The sequence below is a fragment of the Corvus moneduloides genome, chromosome 6, assembly GCF_009650955.1.
Source record: "Corvus moneduloides isolate bCorMon1 chromosome 6, bCorMon1.pri, whole genome shotgun sequence".
Taxonomy (NCBI): domain Eukaryota; kingdom Metazoa; phylum Chordata; class Aves; order Passeriformes; family Corvidae; genus Corvus; species Corvus moneduloides.
Genome location: NC_045481.1, coordinates 1,238,437 through 1,257,008, shown reverse-complemented (window position 1 = coordinate 1,257,008; position 18,572 = coordinate 1,238,437). Strand labels below are relative to the sequence as shown.

Below are 18,572 nucleotides of genomic sequence, written 5' to 3'. Positions count from 1 at the left end.
TGTCCAACCTGGCCTTGGACACTGCCAGGGATCCAGGGTCAACCACAGCTTCTCTGGGAATTCTATCCCAGCATGTCCCCACCCTCCCAGCCAGGAATTCCTTCCCAAGATCCCATCTAACCCTACTTTCTTCCAGTCTGAAGCCATTCCCCTTGTCCTGGCACTCCAGTCCTTTCCCCAAAGTCCCTCTCTCTGTCCCTGTGTTTAAAGTCGTTAAAAGCAAGCAAACAAGCTCCTCCTCCCAGCTCTGAAATCCCCCAAATTCCCATTTATTCAGCAAACAGACTGAAGTGTCCTAATGCAGAGCTTCAAGGACTATTTCTCATCATCCCTCGGTGTGGAAAACCCGGAGGCAGAGCGGTTTCTATCCCAGTTCTCCCGGTTTTAGCAGATATCGGTGCTGTGGTTTGATTTCACTCCGATAAAAGGGATCCCTCTCTCGGTGACCAATTCCTGCCCCACCTCCAAACCCAGAGCTGTTTTCCACCTTGGAAGAGGATTGAGTTGTTGGCTCAGTGGCTTCCTCAGCCCAGCTTTCCCTGCAGTGTTCCCGTCTCTTTCACCCTCAGATCCCGGACAATAAATCTGGCTCAGGACCAGCTGTTCCTGACACCTGAATTTCTCAGCTGTCCATTTGTAGCCCATCAAAGCTGCATCTCAAATATTCTGCATCCTTGGACTCCACATTCCTTATTCCTAAAGACTTGGGAATTTGTGTTTCTAAATAAAGGGGAAAGAAGAGAATTTTTGGTGTCTGTATCACAAAAAGCCAATTACACAACGTGATAAATGTCATAAAGCAATGAGAGAATAAAACTGGACGGGAGGAGCAAGTCCAGGAGGATCGTTGATCTAATCCTGCAAGAAGAAAGTCGATTACACGCCCAGGATTGTTCTCCTGGATTAGGAATTGTTTAATTGGGAATGATTGTTCCCACTGTTAAATGAGCTTTAGAGCAGAAAAGGCAGGGAAAGTGATTTGTCATGCAACTGCCAAATCAGAGAATCATGGAATATCCTGAGCTGGAGGGATCCCAAGGATTATTCAGCCCAGCTCCTGTCCCTGCACAGACACCCCAACAGTCCCACCCTGTGCATCCCTGGGAATGGCATCCAAACCCTCTTGGAGCTTTGGCAGCCTTGGGCATGTGCCCATTCCCTGGGGAGCTGTTCCAGTGCTTATTCCACCCTCTGGGGGAGGAACCTTTCCCTGATATCCATCCCAAACCTCCTCAAGCACATCTGATTTTCCCCCCGTCCTGTTGCTTTTCCCTGGGAGCAGAGCCCAACTCTCACTGGGGACACTTTGGATCAGTCTGTCCCTGGCTCAAGCCAAGCCTCACCTGCCCAGTCTGGGCTGGGTTTGAGCTTTTGGTCCCAGTTGGATCCAGGGGAGCTGGGAACCATCTCTGCAGGACAGCCAGGAGCCGGGACCAGCTCCACATGGAAAGACACGTGAGGGTTTGGGGTTCGGCTGATTGGGTGTGGAAATATTAATGAGGGAGAGAGAGGAGGGGAGGTTTGTGAGGAGCAGCCGAGGGCACTGGGATTGTGTAGCTGGAGAGGAGGAGACTGAGAGGAGTCCTCGTTGTGGCCTTCAATGTCCTCCTGAGGGCAGCTCCAACCTCTGCTCCCTGTGACAGGGACAGCAGGGGGACATTCCAGGGAACAGCTGGAGCTGGGGCAGGGCGTTGCCTTTTGCCCAACCTGGAAGTGAAACTCGAGATAATTTTTAGTGTAGGAGGTAACATAAAAGTGGATCTTTATGGAAGGCCTTCAGGGGCCGTCGTGGAAAGATGTCCACAAAAACCCACCCGCATGGGGTGGATACAGTTTTTATAGGTTTTAGGAAATTAGCATAATAGACAAAAAGCACCAATTGAGAGGACAAGTGGTGATGGAATTCCCTCCCCAGGTCAAGCCCCTTCTCTGGAGGCCTCCCCTCGGCACTGGCTGTGCTCTGTCCATGAAATGCATCTCCAAGAGTTGTCCTCAGCCCTGGTGGCCAGGAAGAACCAAGATAGCACTGGGGCCTTGTACCTCCCAGGGCTTGGAGCTCTGGAATTTGTTTTGTCTTTCTGCCGAGGGAAAGGCTGTGGGAAATTACTGGGAAAACTGACCACTGATATAATAAACCACAAATACACGTGTGAATAATATCGAAAATGTATAAAGAAAAAAGGCAAAACACAAAACTTCATCAAGAGCAGGGTCAGGCTGGAGGGAAAGGTTCTTTCCTCAGAGGGTGGGATAAGCACTGGAACAGCTCCCCAGGGATAGGGCACATTCCCAAGGCTGCCAGAGCTCCAGGAGCGTTTGGACACTGCTCCCAGGGTGGGATTGTTGAGGTCTCTGTGCAGGGCCAGACTGGAGGATCCTTGAGATGCTTTCCAGCTCAGGATATTCCATGATTCCACGATTCTCTGCCATCAAGCACAGAACATCCTTTACAGCTTGCCTGAATCACAGATATTTGCCACTGAGTCATTCCAAATCCATCCTTGGGAACAAAGATGACACAGGAGCCACCTCCCTGCTCAATTTTATGTTCCCACCTGGATAACTCTGCTTATATTCCAGTCAGAATTGTGAAAGAAAAGCAGGAATACAGCAAACGCTCCCTGGGAGTTTTCCCTCTGTGGTGTGCAAATGGAATATTTGTCCGTGAGCTGAACAGTCCAATTTTAGATATAAAACTTCCAAACAAATCTCTAAATTTTTTTAAGGAAAATCAATCCATGCGGTTATAAATTGCAAAGGAATGACTTTAAACACCGCCATAGTTTTTTATGGAGTGTCCAATGGATTAATTGACTTTGTCCTTAATTTTTTTGTCATCAATTAACATTGTCATTAATTAAAGAGGTCCTTGTCCAGCTCATGGAGTCAAGTCCAGAAGGAATTTGTGCTGGGAATCAATAGGCCAAGAACAATGGAGTGAGGAGCTGTTGATTCTTTATGAACATATCTGAGCATAGAAAGAATCAATCTTTAATCATCCCAGAGGATTGACTCCGGAGGAAATCCATCATTCCAAGGCTTCAAGAGAATATAATTTTCCAACAAAAGACATGGAATAAAAGACATGGAATAAACCCCCTTTTATTGGCAGCACCAGGGTGGTTCCAACCTTCTGGAATAAAAATCTGCCACATTTACGGCCCCCTTTTGCTTTGGTGTCACCTTTGGGAAGAAAGATTCTGAAATATTCCAAGGGAAAAAAGGAGTCCTGTCCCAGGGAAACCTCCTGTGCGCCAGGATGGATATGCTCTGCTTAATTAATTACAGGATAATGCAAACAAATGCTGCAGAAGCTGCTCCCATTTTCCCTCAGGGCTTCATAAATATTCCCAAACCATCGGAAAATTGTTATTCCAGCTTGGCTGAAGTCAATTCCTCACTGCTGGAAAACTGTAATTCCAGCTTGGCCAAAGTCAATTCCCCACCCGTTTCATCCTTATCTTTGGTAGGAAAAGGGCTTTGATTATGAGACTTTTTCCCCTTCAAAAATTCCTTTTCCAAGCAAATCTTGATTTTTATGGATATTCCAGCTCTGGACACAAGAATTGAGGTGCAGGGAGATGTTTTATTGTTGTGTTCCTTGTGGATTTTCTCGTGGAAGCCTCAATCTTGGCTTTTTCTCACGGCTCCTGTGCTGTGGGATGGGGGGAATATTCCATGGGTTTCCCTTTGCTTCCTGCACATCGTGCCTGCAATAAGGCAGGGAATCCACCAGGAATATTGGAAAATCCAATCCCAAACTGGGATGATTTACGCTTATTTATAATTTGAAGGGACTTTAGGCTCAATGTTAGGGATGGGCTGTACAGGGAATTTTGGGGAGTGGTGATGAGGGTTTGGCTTTTTCCCATTCAGAGGAACCAAAGTGATTCCCAGATGTCCAAGGGAATCAGCGTTGGGCTCTTCCTGCTTGGAATCAGAGCATCTCCAGTTTGGGGCTGGGAGTTTCCACCACCGCAAGGCATTGTAGGAATTAAATCCCATTTTTAGGGTGCCTCGGGCTCCATTTGTTTTCAATTCTTTCCATCTTTTCCAGCCCAGGCTGTTGGTGTTTCCCAGGTTTGGGAAGCAGCTCCTGGAGTGATGGCTCCATTTTCACTGCTGGGTTGGTTTTCCAAGTGGGAAAACCAAAGTTGGATGCGGCAGATCCTGAATTTATTTCTTTCTATATTTCTGTGTTTATATAGTTCTAGATTGATTGATTGATTGATTGAGTGATACATTTGTTTATTTCTATATTTCTATATTGATATTTATTTCTATATTTATTTGTTTCTAAATTTATTTATTTCTGTATTTTTAAAACTTTATTTATTTCTATGTTCATTTTTTCTGTATTTCTATATGTCTATATTGATACATTTATTTATTTCTATATTTTTATATTGATACATTTCTGTATTTCTATATTTCTATATTTCTATATATACTTCTATATTTCTATATTTATTTTTATTTGTATTTTTTCTATTTTTATTTACTTCTATATTTTTATTTATTTAATTCTATGTTTATTTATTTATATATTTTTATATATATCTATTTCTATACTGATATATTGATATATATTGATATATTGATATATGTCTATATTTCTATATTTCTATATTTCTATTTATTTATATATTTATTTGTTTCTATATTTATTTATTTCTATATTTTAAAAAATTTATTGATTTCTATATTTATTCCTATATTTCTATGTTTATTTTTATTTATATATTTTTATATTTATTTATTTCTCTATTTCATTTATTTAATTCTATATTTATTTATATATCTATTTATTTCTCTATTTTTTCTATATTTATTTATTTATATATTGATATATTTATTTATTTCTATATTTCTATTTTCCTCTATCAATATTTATCTATTTCTTTCTTCTTTCTTTCTTTCTTTTTCTTTCTTTCTTTCTTTCTTTCTTTCTTTCTTTCTTTCTTTCTTTCTATATTTTAATTTATGTATTCTATATTTTTTCTATATTTATTTATTTCTATATTTTTATTTCTTTCTATATTTCTTTCTATATTTCAATATTTCTTTCTTTCTATACTTATTTATTCAACAGGAGAGCTGGAAAATCAGGCTTTCCTATCCAAACTTGGTTGTTGCTTTCTATCCAACACAGAGACAATTTTGTGATGTTTTGGACTTTTATTTTCCCCCTGGTTTCCATGGTGAAAAATAAGGATTAGAACAGAGCTGGTGTTGATTGCAAGGGAAAAAAACCCAAAAATCTGTGTTGCTTCCTATGGAGAAATATCAATATCCAACGCTGGCTTTGGAGGGATCCTCCCGAAAGGAAAAATCCAATTGTTTTTCTCTTAGAAAGGAGAAAATAATAGATATTTTTATTGCTGCTGTTTGGGGGGTGGAAAAAGGGCAAGAATTCAAAGCAGAGGCTGAAGTTGGTAGGAATTGGTTTTGGGAATTGCAAATTTTCCTCGTTAATTATTGACATTCTTTGGGAAATCTCTGTTTCTGTGGCTCCTTATCCAAAGATGAGGTGGAATAGGGAATATTTTAAATCTTTATCCTACAGTGCTCACAAATATTATTGCCATAATGACTTCAAATGTGGCTTAAAAAGCTTAATTATATTTATTTTTTACAAAAATAATGTATTTTTTAATGTTGGAATTGAGTTTTCTCCAGACTTTTATGGTTCTCTAATGCTTAATTCTGTGGACGGGCCGGACACAATCATGAAATGATATTTTTGGGGCATAAATGGTTTTAATCTCCTTGTGAAGATTCCTTGTGTTCAACTGGATAATTTCATTTTTAAGAATGAAATGAAATAAAAATTGGGATCCATAGCAAGGAATAAACAACTTTAATCCCAGTGGAAGTAAAATCTGGGAATTTTCCCTTCAGGCCTGCAGCCTCCATGAGTGCATTGACATCACTTAAATCTTTTGGGGATCTGTTAAGGCAAAATTAAAAATAAAGAGATATTTGAATTCCCCTTTTTGGGCTGAATTAGCTCCATAAAAATGCATTCCCTGTTTGTGGATCCTAGAAATTCCTCTTTATAATTCCCAACTAAAAATCAAATATTTCTTCCAGATAAAATTGGCTTTGTTATAAAGATCAGAGAAATCATACCAGGAACAGCATTGGGTGCCTTGCTGTGCTCGTGATCCATAAAAATAAGGAGATTTCATGGAATCTTGGAATGCTTTAGGTTGGAAAAGCCCCCTGAGGTCAAATCCAACCATTCCCAGCACTGCCAAGGCCAGCACCGATCCTGTCCCCAAGTGCCACCTCCACAGGGCTTGAAATCCCTCCAAGGATGGTGACTCCACTGCCCTTTTCCAATATTTTCCAACTTTTCCATGGAGAAATTTCCCCTTGTTCTCATGTAAAATACTTGAACATAAAAGCATTGGTATTTTTGCTCTGAATTTAAAGCTTGGAGCTGTTAAAATTCCTGCAAATTCCGATTTTTTGGGACGAAATATGGTAAATTTAGGACCATTTCAGGTCTATTTTTTATTGCAGCAGCAAAATAAATTTAGGAATAAAAACTCTTCCATCCTTCGTGAACTCTGCCATGGAAAACACATCCTAGGGAAGAATTCCAGGGCTCTGACAGGGGTAGGATCCTTGTGGAACATCTCCTTTGAGCATCGCTGCCTGCGCTGTGGGCTTGGGATGGGGGGAATATTCCACGGGTTTCCCTTTGTTTCCTGCACATCGTGCCTGCAATAAGGCAGGGAATCTGCCAGGAATATTGGAAAATCCAATCCCAAACTGGGATGATTTCTGCTTATTTATACTTTGAAGGAACTTTAGGGACAATGTGGGGCTGGGTTCGTGCCGCCTCCTTAATTAGATTTTATTTTGTCTTTTCATCGCTTGTTATATTAAAAGAAATTGGGTTAATAAAAGAAATTGGATTTGGATGTTGATAACGCTGCCAATAAATCCCAAATCAATAAATCCCAAAAACCTGTGCTTCCCTTTTTTTTCTGTAGGAGCCTTTGTTGGCTCATTTTGGGTTCCATTGTTGGAAAATCATCCGTCTTTGGATTACAACCATTCTTTTGGATTTTGGTGGTAATTAAGCACTGAGGTCATTAACGAGCAGCCTATTTCCTTCTCACTCATCAACAAAATTGGAATGCTTGGAATTCCAACTCCATCCCAGAGTGCTCTTATTACCTCCAAATTATGCCCCAAAAATCAGCACTAAAACCCCGTTACCTTAACGAGGAGATGGATCCCACCCCACGGACCCAGGGAATTCCCATCCCAGATGACTCCTCCTGCACTGCACTTGGCCAATGTTATTTTAAATTCATGGATGGAATAGGGATACAAATCCTGAGGGTTGATTTATGTCCTCTTATTTCAAGGAATTCCATTTGAGGGGGAGAAAATCCAGCCTCGGGAAACTGATGGGATTTTGAAAGGAAAGTGAAGGGTTATTTAGGATTTTGACAAGTGGGTTGGAAGTGTAAAAAGCAGCTTTTTAAAGAACTCGAGACTTCAGGGAGGTTTTTAAAATGTCACAGCATCCCCTGGGTGTTTCTGTGTCACCACAAACTGGTCCTTGGTCCTTTGCTGAAATCCCTGCCTGGTGAGCATCCCAAATCCTCAGGAATTGGGGGAACTCTGCGCTTTTCCTGCCCCAAAACACATCCAAGGTCCATTGGATTTCTGTGGAGAGGGGATGGGCAGCCGGCAGGGAGAAGTGGCCTTTGGAAGAAATATTCCCGATTTTGGGTGGTGTTTGTTGCAGAAATTCTCCACAGTGGGATAATCCAGAAGGTTCACTCTGGTTCTTTTGGAATTTTGAAGGGTGCCCAGCTCTGCTCCCACTGGTTTTTAAGGTGAAGACAAATTTATCCCAAAATCTCTGCTATTTGGATCCTTCTGTTGATTTTAGGCCGGACAATTTTGAAAGGAAAAAGAAGGTTCTTTCAGATTTTGAAAAGTAAATTTTACATCTAAAAATCAGATTTTTAAAGAAATTGAGAATTTGAAATTTTAAAATGTCACAGCCCCTGCTGGGTGCTTCTGTGTCACCACAAACCCCCTTGGTCCTTTGCTGTAATCCCTGCCTGGTGAGCATCCCAAATCCTCAGGAATTGAGGGAACTCCACGCTTTTCCTGCCCCAAAACACATCCAAGGCCCATTGGACCTCTGGAAGAAATATTCCCGATTTTTGGTGGTGTTTGTTGCAGAAATTCTGCACAGTGGGATAATTCAGGAGGTTCATTCCTTGTCATACCTCTAATTCTTTTGGAATTTCGAAGGGTGCCCAGCTCTGCTTTCTAAGGTGGAGACAAATCCCAAAACCTCTGATATTTGAATCCTTTGGATTCCAGGCTGGCCAGCAGCGCTGGTGGGAGCAGGAAATCACGGTGAACGGGAATATCCAGAAGGGGGAATTGATCACCTACAACCTGACGGAGCTCATCAAGCCCGAGGCCTACGAGGTCCGCCTGACGCCCATCACCCGCTTTGGGGAGGGGGACTCCACCATTCGGGTCATCAAATACAGTGGTAAGGACTTGATATCCAAGGAAATGTGAGTTGGGAATGCTCCGGGCTCCGGGAATGGTGTGGTCGTTCCCAATCCTGGAATAACGTGTTGAGCATGGTCATCCCAAAAGGAGCATCTGAGAAATGGGAGAGAGGAAAAAATTCACCTTTTGGATGATCCATAACAATAAAAACACCCAACCAAAATAATTCCTGACATCCAAACCCCAAAATCACATCCATTTTTTTGAGGAAAATAAGGAAAATTTAATTAAATTCATGCCAAATAATGACATAATAATGACATCGTTTTGCTGTCTTCATAAAAGAGCAGATTTCAAGTTGATTCTTGTTTTGAAGGATGAGTTTTGAAGAAACAGCTGTGAACAAAGTTGGGTTTTTTCCCCAGAATGAGCAGTTTTTACTTTCATATGAATTATTTTCTTTAAAAACAGTGACTGTTTGTAGTCTCGTGTAAGATGATATAATCTATAAATTTATATAAGAAATAATGCCAGGGCGTTTATCAATTTCCCTCTAAAAGGTCGCTGGGACAAAGATTTATCCACTTCAATTTAACAAGAAACACACAGTATCCATCCATCCTGCTTCCCATATTCCCAGGAATTCAATCCTCTGTTAAATCCCTGAAAATCCCTATTTTGGGGGGATTTATTTAATGGATAACTGAATTTCTTCTTTTTGTTTTGTTTTTCTGCTGTGGGAAGTGTCACTGTCACCACATCCATGCTGTTGCACCTAAAACCAGTGGGGAAAACCATTCAACCCAAGATTTCTTGCCCAAAACAGATCACCCAACCCCAAAACCCACCACTCGGCTGAAATTCCAGCAGGTTTTCCCCTCCCTGCTCAGGGAACAGCAGGAAAATTCAGGAATATCTGTGCTGGCTCTAACCAAGCCCAGCCATTCCTGACACTTTGTGCTCCTCCGGCGGCAGAAATTCCCTCCCTGCAGGGCCAGTACCACCCTGAGTGGGGCACGGATTTTCCAGGCATTTCAGTCAGCTTTGGGAACGTAGGACCTCAATTTTCCATGAATTTCCCTTTCTGGCTGATTTCTCTGGATACTTTTGTGTCATGGATGCAGCAACCGCCCCTGAGCCATCACACGTTGTCCTGCAGCTGTGTTGCTCCAAAACTGGAATTTTGGGGTTTTTTTTCCTGGTTGTTTTGGGGTTTTTTTCCCAAATTTTTGATGCTGGATAAATTCAGCTTCACCACCTTCATTTTCTTGTCTGCTTTTGTCCCTCGGTGTGACACAGAGCGTTGGTTTTTGTGAACAATCCAAACCGTGAGACTCCAGGTGACACCTGATGATATTTTCCACCCAAACCCATGAATTTAGTTCCAAATCAAGCCTCAGTCAATGCAGCTCCCAGCAATTGCAGCTAATTCCAGGTTCAATCACTCAGGGAGCTCATGAAATTGAGCGTTTTTGGAGAATCAGAGGTAATTCCTAGGTAAAAGATGTGAAAATTGGGTTTCTTAGGGAGATTGCGCTGGAGCGAATCGCTGCTCCCGTTTCAGGATAAAGTGGTGCTGATTTAGAGCTGGTTTGAAAACTCCAGACTGAATTCAGTATTTGGCTGAATCTTAGGCTGGGATTAAAGCAAGGAAGGGCAGCAGGAAATCCTCGAGTGATGCTCTGGCATTGCCAGATGTCCCCGTTAATTGGAGATAAAATTAAATTTGGGGCTTTCCATGAATAAAATGCAATTCCAGCCCGGAGCTGAGCCTCCTTCGGCTTCCCACACGTGTGGGGTCTGTGGCAGGAGGGCTTTTTCCTAAATCATCCATCCTCACATTTCTCCTTCTGCAAACAGAGCCATGGAATAATTCCTCCTTCCAACCCATTCCCAGGTTTTAGCATTGCACAGATCCCTCTGGATTAACTTGGGAAGCCATTCCCATGCTTGGGATATTGGGGACACTGTGAAGGTTTGGCTTTCACTCTGTTCCAGCCTCTTAAGGTGTGAAGTAGATGAATTTTGATATTCAACAAGGGGAAATTTAGGATAATCCGAATATTGATGTATTTGAATTTTTTTCTTTGCATTGATTTGATTTTTCCCCTCTTTTCCAGCTCCGGTGAATCCACACCTCCGTAAGTATTTGAAATATTTCTCTTTTTATCTTTCACGTCATGAAGAGCTGTCCTTGCAATCGTTGTCCCTCAGAGCTCAAAAGTGAATTTTGAGTATTTTATTTCCAGTTGCAGCCCGTGGGTGGCAGGAAGCACCTGGAAGTGTCTATTGTGATTCCTCTTGTTCCAGCAAGGATAAAGGAAGGGAAATCACAGCTCCAGCTCATCTTTCCCACTGCCCCAGAGAGTTCATCCAAAGGAATTCCTTCTCTATGGATTCTGTTATCCTTAGGGAGCAAATCCCCCTGTTTTCTAAAGGGAGGACAGCCATGATCTTGGGAAGCGTCACTGTCACCACATCCATGCTGTTGCACCTAAAAACAGTGGGGAAAACCATTCAACCCAAGATTTCTTGCCCAAAACAGATCACCCAACCCCAAAACCCACCACTCGGCTGAAATTCCAGCAGGTTTTCCCCTCCCTGCTCAGGGAACAGCAGGAAAATTCAGGAATATCTGTGCTGGCTCTAACCAAGCCCAGCCATTCCTGACACTTTGTGCTCCTCCAGCAGCAGAAATTCCCTCCCTGCAGGGCCAGTACCACCCTGAGTGGGGCACGGATTTTCCAGGCATTTCAGTCAGATTTGGGCCATTCCAGGGCCTGCCCACCCTCCCAGCCAGCAATTCCTAATTCCCAGTATCCCATCCAGCCCTGCCCTCTGGCACTGGGAAGCCATTCCCTGGCTCCTGTCCCTCCAGGCCTTGTCCCCAGTCCCTCTCCAGCTCTCCTGGAGCCCCTTTAGGCCCTGCAAGCTTCTCTAAGGTCTCCCCAGAGCCTTCTCTTGTGGTTCTGGAGTTATTTCTGTGCTTTCCGGGGTAGTCAGGAGCTCCTCTGCAGAGTGAAACCAAAAGGAAGGAAGTTCTTCCCCACAGAGATCCAGGAATCACGGATCCCTTGCACAGAGAAATGTGGAGACCCCAAGCGGAACCTGGTTCTCCCCAAATTCTCGGGACACAGCTCCTCAGGCATGACTGGAAATGCAAACTCGGACATGATCAGGCACAGGATGTCCCAGGCTGGAGATGGCTTCAGTTCCACTTTGTTCTTCCTCTTTTCCATGAGCACCAAATCCCTACAAACATGCAGGCAGGAGTCTGGGATGGAGCTTTGGCATATCCCAGTAAAACCACCCTATTCCTACAAATTTTCCCTTCCCTGCTCCATCATGTTCTCCCAAACCCCAACAAATCCATATTTTTGTGTCCCCAAATATTCTTGGTTTTAATGACTCATCCCAAAAATACTCCTGCCTAAGGAACGAGGTCCAGTCTCCCATTTTTCCTGCTGCAGGGCAGCGCCACCAGGCAGAACCAGGCTCTGCTCCATCCCTCGGACTCAACTTTAAGCCTTTGTGTAAATGTTAAACTTATTTGCAGAAGATCTTGTCCAACACGTCGATAATTAAGCAGGGCTTAGCTCCAAGCTCGCAGGAGCTGCAGGAACCTCTCCCATGGAGCCTAACGAGCAGGGAATGAGACTCTTGCTAATTAATATATTAAATCTAGGCAGCTATGGGAAGAAAAAGTGCAATCCCAAGTGCCTCTCGCTTCTCTAGGATTTGAAGATCTCAAATGGATTTTCCGAAAGTCTTGTAGGCTCCTCGTGGAATTTGGGTGGAAATGGGAATAGGGAGTCGGTCGGCTCAAGGGAGGGATGGGAAAGTTTTTCCCCCAAAGCTGCAGGGTCCCCAGGGTCACTCCTCTGAGGTGACCAAAGCCATGGCAGAATTCTGCTTTGCTTATTTTCCCTGAAGATTTTTGGAGTGGAATCCCTTGGTAGGGAAGAAATCCTGGTCTGCATCCCAGCTCCATCCCCCAAGGCCACCACTGCCCCACGGCCCCAAATGCCACATCCATATGGAATTGAAATCCTGCCAGGGCTGGGCACTCCAAAGCTCCCTGGGCAGCCCCTGCCAAGGCCTGAGCACCCTTTCCATGGAGAAATTCCTGCTGCTGTCCACCCTGAGCCTGCCCTGGCCCAGCCTGAGGCCGTTCCCTCTCCTCCTGTCCCTGTTCCCTGGCAGCAGAGCCCGACCCCCCCGGCTGCCCCCTCCTGTCAGGGACTTGTGCAGAGCCACAAGGTCCCCCCTGAGCCTCCTTTGCTCCAGCCTGAGCCCCTTTCCAGCTCCCTCAGGAATTCTCCAGCCCCTTCCCAGCTCCCTTTTTCCTACAAAATCCCTGTTGTTCCTGAAGTTGTTTGGCCAATTTCTGATTTTACTGATGCTGTGTGAACGAAGAGGAGGAGCTCTATCCAACCAGGACAAGATTCCTGCACTGGAAACTGAAGTCATGCTCTTCCTGCTTTGACTCTGGAATAATCCCATTCCCTAAACCCTTCTTTTTTATGCAATTTCTGCGATACCCAAGCAAGAAGCATCAAAAGACTTCAGTTCTGAGGTGGAGCCTCACGTCTCCACTTCATTTGTTACCACCTTACAGAGACCATTTAACGTGAGCCAGAAGGATTTTAGCTCAATTTGTACAACTGGATGTCACCCCTGGATAATGGGAGAGAGGACATGTTCGGGACTCACATCCAACTTGGATTTTATGGGAAAAGACGACACAAATGAAAGGTTTCACCTCCAGAACAGCTTCAGCTTTTGCCCTAATTAGCAAGGAAATTATGAAGGACCTGAATCCATTTCCAGAGCTGCCACTGCCCTGACAAAAACCAGCACTCTCATTAATATTAATTAGCACCATCGTTAGGGCCATTGCTGGAGCACCTGTGGAAGAGTTGCTTGTTCCTCCTGCCCTCCTGCTCGTTAATTAACAGATCAAGACCATCCAGATCTATTTAAGAGCTCGTCCAAAAGTCTGGAGTAAAGCCTGAGGAGCTTTTTCCGAATTTTCTTCATCTGTTGTTTTTTAGGGAGTGTTCAGTGCCAAGAGCATTTAGCACTAACCTTTTCCAAGGTATTCCACATGAAATCAATGTTTGCCTATTAAATAAAAGGCAAGCTTTGACTTTTTTTTTCCCCATCTGGCCTGAATATTTATTTTATTTTAGTTTTTTTCTTAACCTGGGGAAAAAATCTTTTGTTCTGCTGATGTGGAATTTCTTAATGAAGCTCTGAGGGCACAAGAAGTTGATGCAGCTTTTAAGGCACTGGAGGGGCAGTGCAGAAAGTGCTGAATGGCTGAAAATTCCTTGTGTTGGTTCACTTTGCTCCAGGACTGGATCCAGGAATCAAAACTTTTCTCCTTTACTTATATTTTGCCTTTTCATTCCATCACTTTGTGTAGAAGCAGCAACTTCTGTGCTACAGGAAGGGTTTGGGTAAATGGAGGCGGAAGGAAAATCCACAAAATGTGGGGTAAACCAGAATTTGGAGCTCAAGTTGTGTAAAAGGAATTCTTGGAGATGAGAGGCACAGCTGGCACTTTGTTCAGAGAGCTTTCTTTGAGTCCTGGAGAATTCCAAGAGCTTTGGCAGGGTCTTGGCATTCCCTTCCCAGTCTTGAGATAAAGATGTCGATCTGTCAGCTTCTCTCCTGAAGGGTTTGGGTGTAATCATGGAACCAACACAGGATCAGGGACTGGTTTGGGTTGGTGGGACCTGAATCCCATCCCATTCCATCCCTGCCATGGCAGGGACACCTCCCACTGTCCCAGGCTGCTCCAAGCCCCAATGTCCAGCCTGGCCTTGGGCACTGCCAGGGATCCAGGGGCAGCCACAGCTGCTCTGGGCATCCTGTGCCAGCCCCTGCCCACCCTCCCAACCAGGAATTCCTTTGCTGGTCCTAAAATCAGCTCCCACCATGCTGAGGTTGTCAGGGATAACCTGAATCCCAGGCCTTGGTTGTGTCTGCCAGCGAAGGAACGGTGCTTTAGGGAATTCGTTCTCCTGGAGGATCCGATGGTGTTGATGGATTTACTGGGAACCCAAATCAGTCTGCTCGGGGTGCTGACAGCCAAGGAAGTTTCTGGGAACTGCATTGCAGTGATAACTTGGTTTTATGGGACTGTGTTTCATACTGGCAGTTCTGGAGGGACACAGAATGCCAGGATGGGTCAGGCTGGCAGGGACCTCAGAGGGTCACTGGTGCCACTCCCTGCTCCAGCAGGGCCATCCCAGAGCCCAGGGCACAGGAGCGTGTCCAGAGGGCTCTGGAATATCCCAGGGAGGAGGCTCCAGCCCCTCTCTGGGCTCTGTTCCAGCCCGGGCCCTGCCCAGGGCAGCAGTTCTGCCTCCTGTGCGGGGCAATTGCCGGGCTCAGGCCCTGCCCGTGGCTCTGGTGCCGCTGCCGGGCCCCGGAGCAGAGCCCGGGCCCTGCCCTGAGCCCTCCCTGCAGCCAGGGACAGCCAGGGCTGAGGGCCCCTCTCAGCTGGGGCTCCTCTCGAGGCTGAGCAGCCCCGGCTCCCTCAGCCTGTGCTGGGCACGGAGCTGCTCCAGGCCCTTCCTCATCCTCACATCCCTCCTCTGGATCTGCTCCATGTCCTCCCTGTCCCTCCTGAGGAGCCCAGAACTGGACACAGCACCCCAGAGGTGCCCAGGGCTGAGCAGAGGGGGAGGATCACCCCCCGACCTGCTGGAAATGCTCTCCCTGATCCCCTCAGGACCTCTTTGGCCTTGTGTTGTTCTTTGGACAGGCAGGAGGAGAACCAGGAATATTTAGAAATCCCTCCTAGTGCCTCCTGTGGTTTGAAGTGAATTTTCCAAGCTTACTTCTGAGCCTGCAGCATCACCTGAGTGTTGCAGCGCTAAGCTCCAGGTCCCTCTCTCCTCACTGATTAACAGGGAAGCTCCAGTGGCTTAAGTGGATTTAGAGTTCCCCAAAACCCAAACCTGCAAACATTTATCCACCTTCTCTGTTTAACAGGGATGATCAATCCCCCGACACCGAGAGTTTGAGTTTCTCCTACCAATGAATACAAATTGCACCCCTGCAAGCCCAGCCCGGGCTGACACCGTGTGCAGGCAGCTGCCTTCTCCCTGGAGAAGGGAGATTTCCTTCTCTCCTCAGATAAATCACTGGAAGAGTCAACTCAGCGGGAATTGTTCATGCAGTGAAATTCAGCTTTTACATGTTTTACTCTGATGTCTTTTCCTAGTCTTAAAATCAAGAGTCAAACACGGTTAGAAGGGGAAAAGGGATTTTACCTTGGTATTTATTTTAAGGATCCTTAGGTGCACACGCCCAGGTGGAATGCACCCCAATGCACACCACAATGCACACCCCAAAGATTGGGTATGTCATTAGAGGTGTTACTAATTAGCAGATCTATCAAAGATTCCCCAATGAGAGGCTCGAGTGAGCCCCCCTCCCCAAGGAGCCTTCCCCTGGATGGTTCTATCTCAGGTTACAGAATGTGTTCTGGAGAGGACCTTGGGCTCTGGGGCACACTGATCCCCGGCTACGAAGCTTCTGAGATGTTGAGTCTCCTGGCTGAGCAAACAAGTCCAAGAATGGAGGCAAAGAGCACTGAGAATACAGAGGTTGTAAAAGGTATAACAGGGGTATAAAAGAAAAGGCAAAAAATCTTCATGGCATCGACTCCACGGAGCCTTGTTTTGCTCTGAGTGAGAACTGAACCACCGAGCTTGGATTTGGTTTGGTTCTTAAATTATGGGAGGAATTTCTTATCCCATCATAACCCAGCAGATCAGATCACTGGGATCACTGGGCTCTCACAATTCCATGCAGGAGAGAGGATCCCAGGAATCTCCTCTGGGGTCCTTGGAAATATTTATTATTTATTCTAACACTTTCACCACCTGACCTCAAGTATATCACAAAAATCTCAGTGAAAATCCAGGAGATGTGTCCAGGACATGATACTGTCACCTCTCCTTCCCATATGGATTCAGATATTCCTCCCAGGAATTTGTTATGATGATCCAGTGGTGGGGACTCAATGCTCTTCCTGGCAATCCCTCCATGTGCTGCAATATCTTGATTTTTAAAGATTTCCTTCGTGTCTATCCTGAAGCTCCTTTGCCTCGTTTTATCCAGTTCTCCCTTTCCCATCCCTATTGAAATTAAGGATAAATTAGGACATGCCACTTGGAGATAATGTTTACAATTTGAAAAGCTGCTGTCTCTTATCCCTAAACCACATCAATCCACTTCCCACTTTTTTTCCCCATATTTCATCATTTATGGACATGCTTCTGTTCTTCCCAGCTTTTTAGAAAGGTAAGAAGAGACAACACCTCTAAAAGCAGCTGTAGAAATCTGAATACGTGAGGAGGAGCTCTACAAAAAGTTTTAAATATCATTTCAAGTAGCGCCAGCACAAATTGATGACCCTGATTTATTTTTTCATTGAGCTTGCTGCAAAAGAAAACTGTGTATGATTTACAAAGAATTTGAGAAATAAGGATTGGATGGAAAACTCGGCCCGCTGAATTGCTGTTCTTTGTTTCGGCAGGAGAGTTCCACTGTGGCTTTGAGGATGGGAACATTTGCCTGTTCACTCAAGATGACACAGACAACTTTGACTGGACAAAACAAAGCACTGCCACGAGGGACACGAAGTACACCCCGAACACGGGGCCCAACGCCGATCGCACCGGCTCCAAGGAGGGTAAGATCCAGCAGTGAGGAATTTGGGATAAAGGAACTGGCCAGGACAGGCAGTTCAGCCACTTCCTGGTCATGGAATCCCAGACTGATTGGGGCTGGAAAGGATTTAAATTCATCTTGTCCGTGCCATGGCAGGGACACCTTCCACTGTCCCAGGCTGCTCCCAGCCCCAGTGTCCAGCCTGGCCTTGGGCACTGCCAGGGATCCAGGGGCAGCCCCAGCTGCTCTGGCAATTCCAGCCCAGCCCCTGCCCACCCTCCCAGCCAGGAATTCCTTCCCAATATCTCATCCATCCCTGCCCTCTGGCACTGGGAAGCCGTTCCCAGAAAACTGGAGTTCTTCTCTGGGGAGGTTTGAGAAACAACAGATACAGTCCATGTCCCTCGGAAGGCCCCACTACTGCCCCTGATCCTGTGTCACCCAAGGCAATGACATCTCAGGCTCCTTCTCACCCTGGTCCTGGAGTTTAAATGCAGACGATCCCAGAATTCCAGACTGGTTTGGGTTGGAAGGGACCTTAAAACTTCCTTGTCCCACCCCCTGCTCTGGGCAGGGACACCTCCCACTGTCCCAGGCTGCTCCCAGCCCCAATGTCCAGCCTGGCCTTGGGCACTGCCAGGGATCCAGGGGCAGCCCCAGCTGCTCTGGCAATTCCAGCCCAGCCCCTGCCCACCCTCCCAGCCAGCAATTCCCAATTCCCAATCTCCCATCCAGCCCTGCCCTCTGGCACTGGGAAGCCATTCCCTGGCTCCTGTCCCTCCATGCCTTGTCCCCAGTCCCTCTCCAGCTCTCCTGGAGCCCCTTTAGGCCCCAGAAGGGGCTCTAAGTTCATACCAAGATCCTTCACGGTCTCCTAGAAGGAATTGCCAGTGCTGAGGAGTGACTGGTCCCAAACCACAGCCCCTGATGGTGCCATTTCCCACCTTGCCTCGTTTTTATTATGCCATTTTCAAAGCGATTCCCTTCACATTAAAGTCCAGTGGGGAAACCTGGCTCACCTTAAAATATTCTCCTGCTTTCTGTCATTTAAATTCTACCTTGGGCTCTCTCAGCCTGTCCCAGCGAGGTGGTCTTTGCTCCATTTTTGCTCTGGCTATTGTTCAAATGTGCAATTTTCAATCTGCTGTCCCCGTTACCGTGTGCTCCCGACTGCAGCGTGGATTTGCATTTGAAAAGTCCGACACATTGAGCTGAATTTATTGAGACCTGCAGCAGCTCCCGCTATTTTATTGTGTGCACTTCCAAAGGGGAAAAAATTCCTCCTACACCACATTCATGTGGTTGGATTAATTAAATAATATCTCTGTGGTTGGCATGGTCCAGGAATGGAATAAATGGACATTGTCTTCTTTGGGATT

General features: G+C 45.4%; 1 protein-coding gene across 2 annotated transcripts in view; it reads left to right on the top strand.

Annotated features, from left to right (window-relative positions):
* Positions 1–18,572, top strand: part of MDGA2 (MAM domain containing glycosylphosphatidylinositol anchor 2) — a 231,845-nt gene that overhangs the window by 199,383 nt on the left and 13,890 nt on the right. For both annotated transcript variants that reach the window (XM_032110643.1, XM_032110644.1), the window contains exons 11-13: positions 8,362–8,539; positions 10,623–10,643; positions 17,060–17,215. In XM_032110643.1, the coding sequence (XP_031966534.1) occupies positions 8,362–8,539; positions 10,623–10,643; positions 17,060–17,215 (355 nt within the window). The remainder of the gene's footprint in view (positions 1–8,361; positions 8,540–10,622; positions 10,644–17,059; positions 17,216–18,572) is intronic.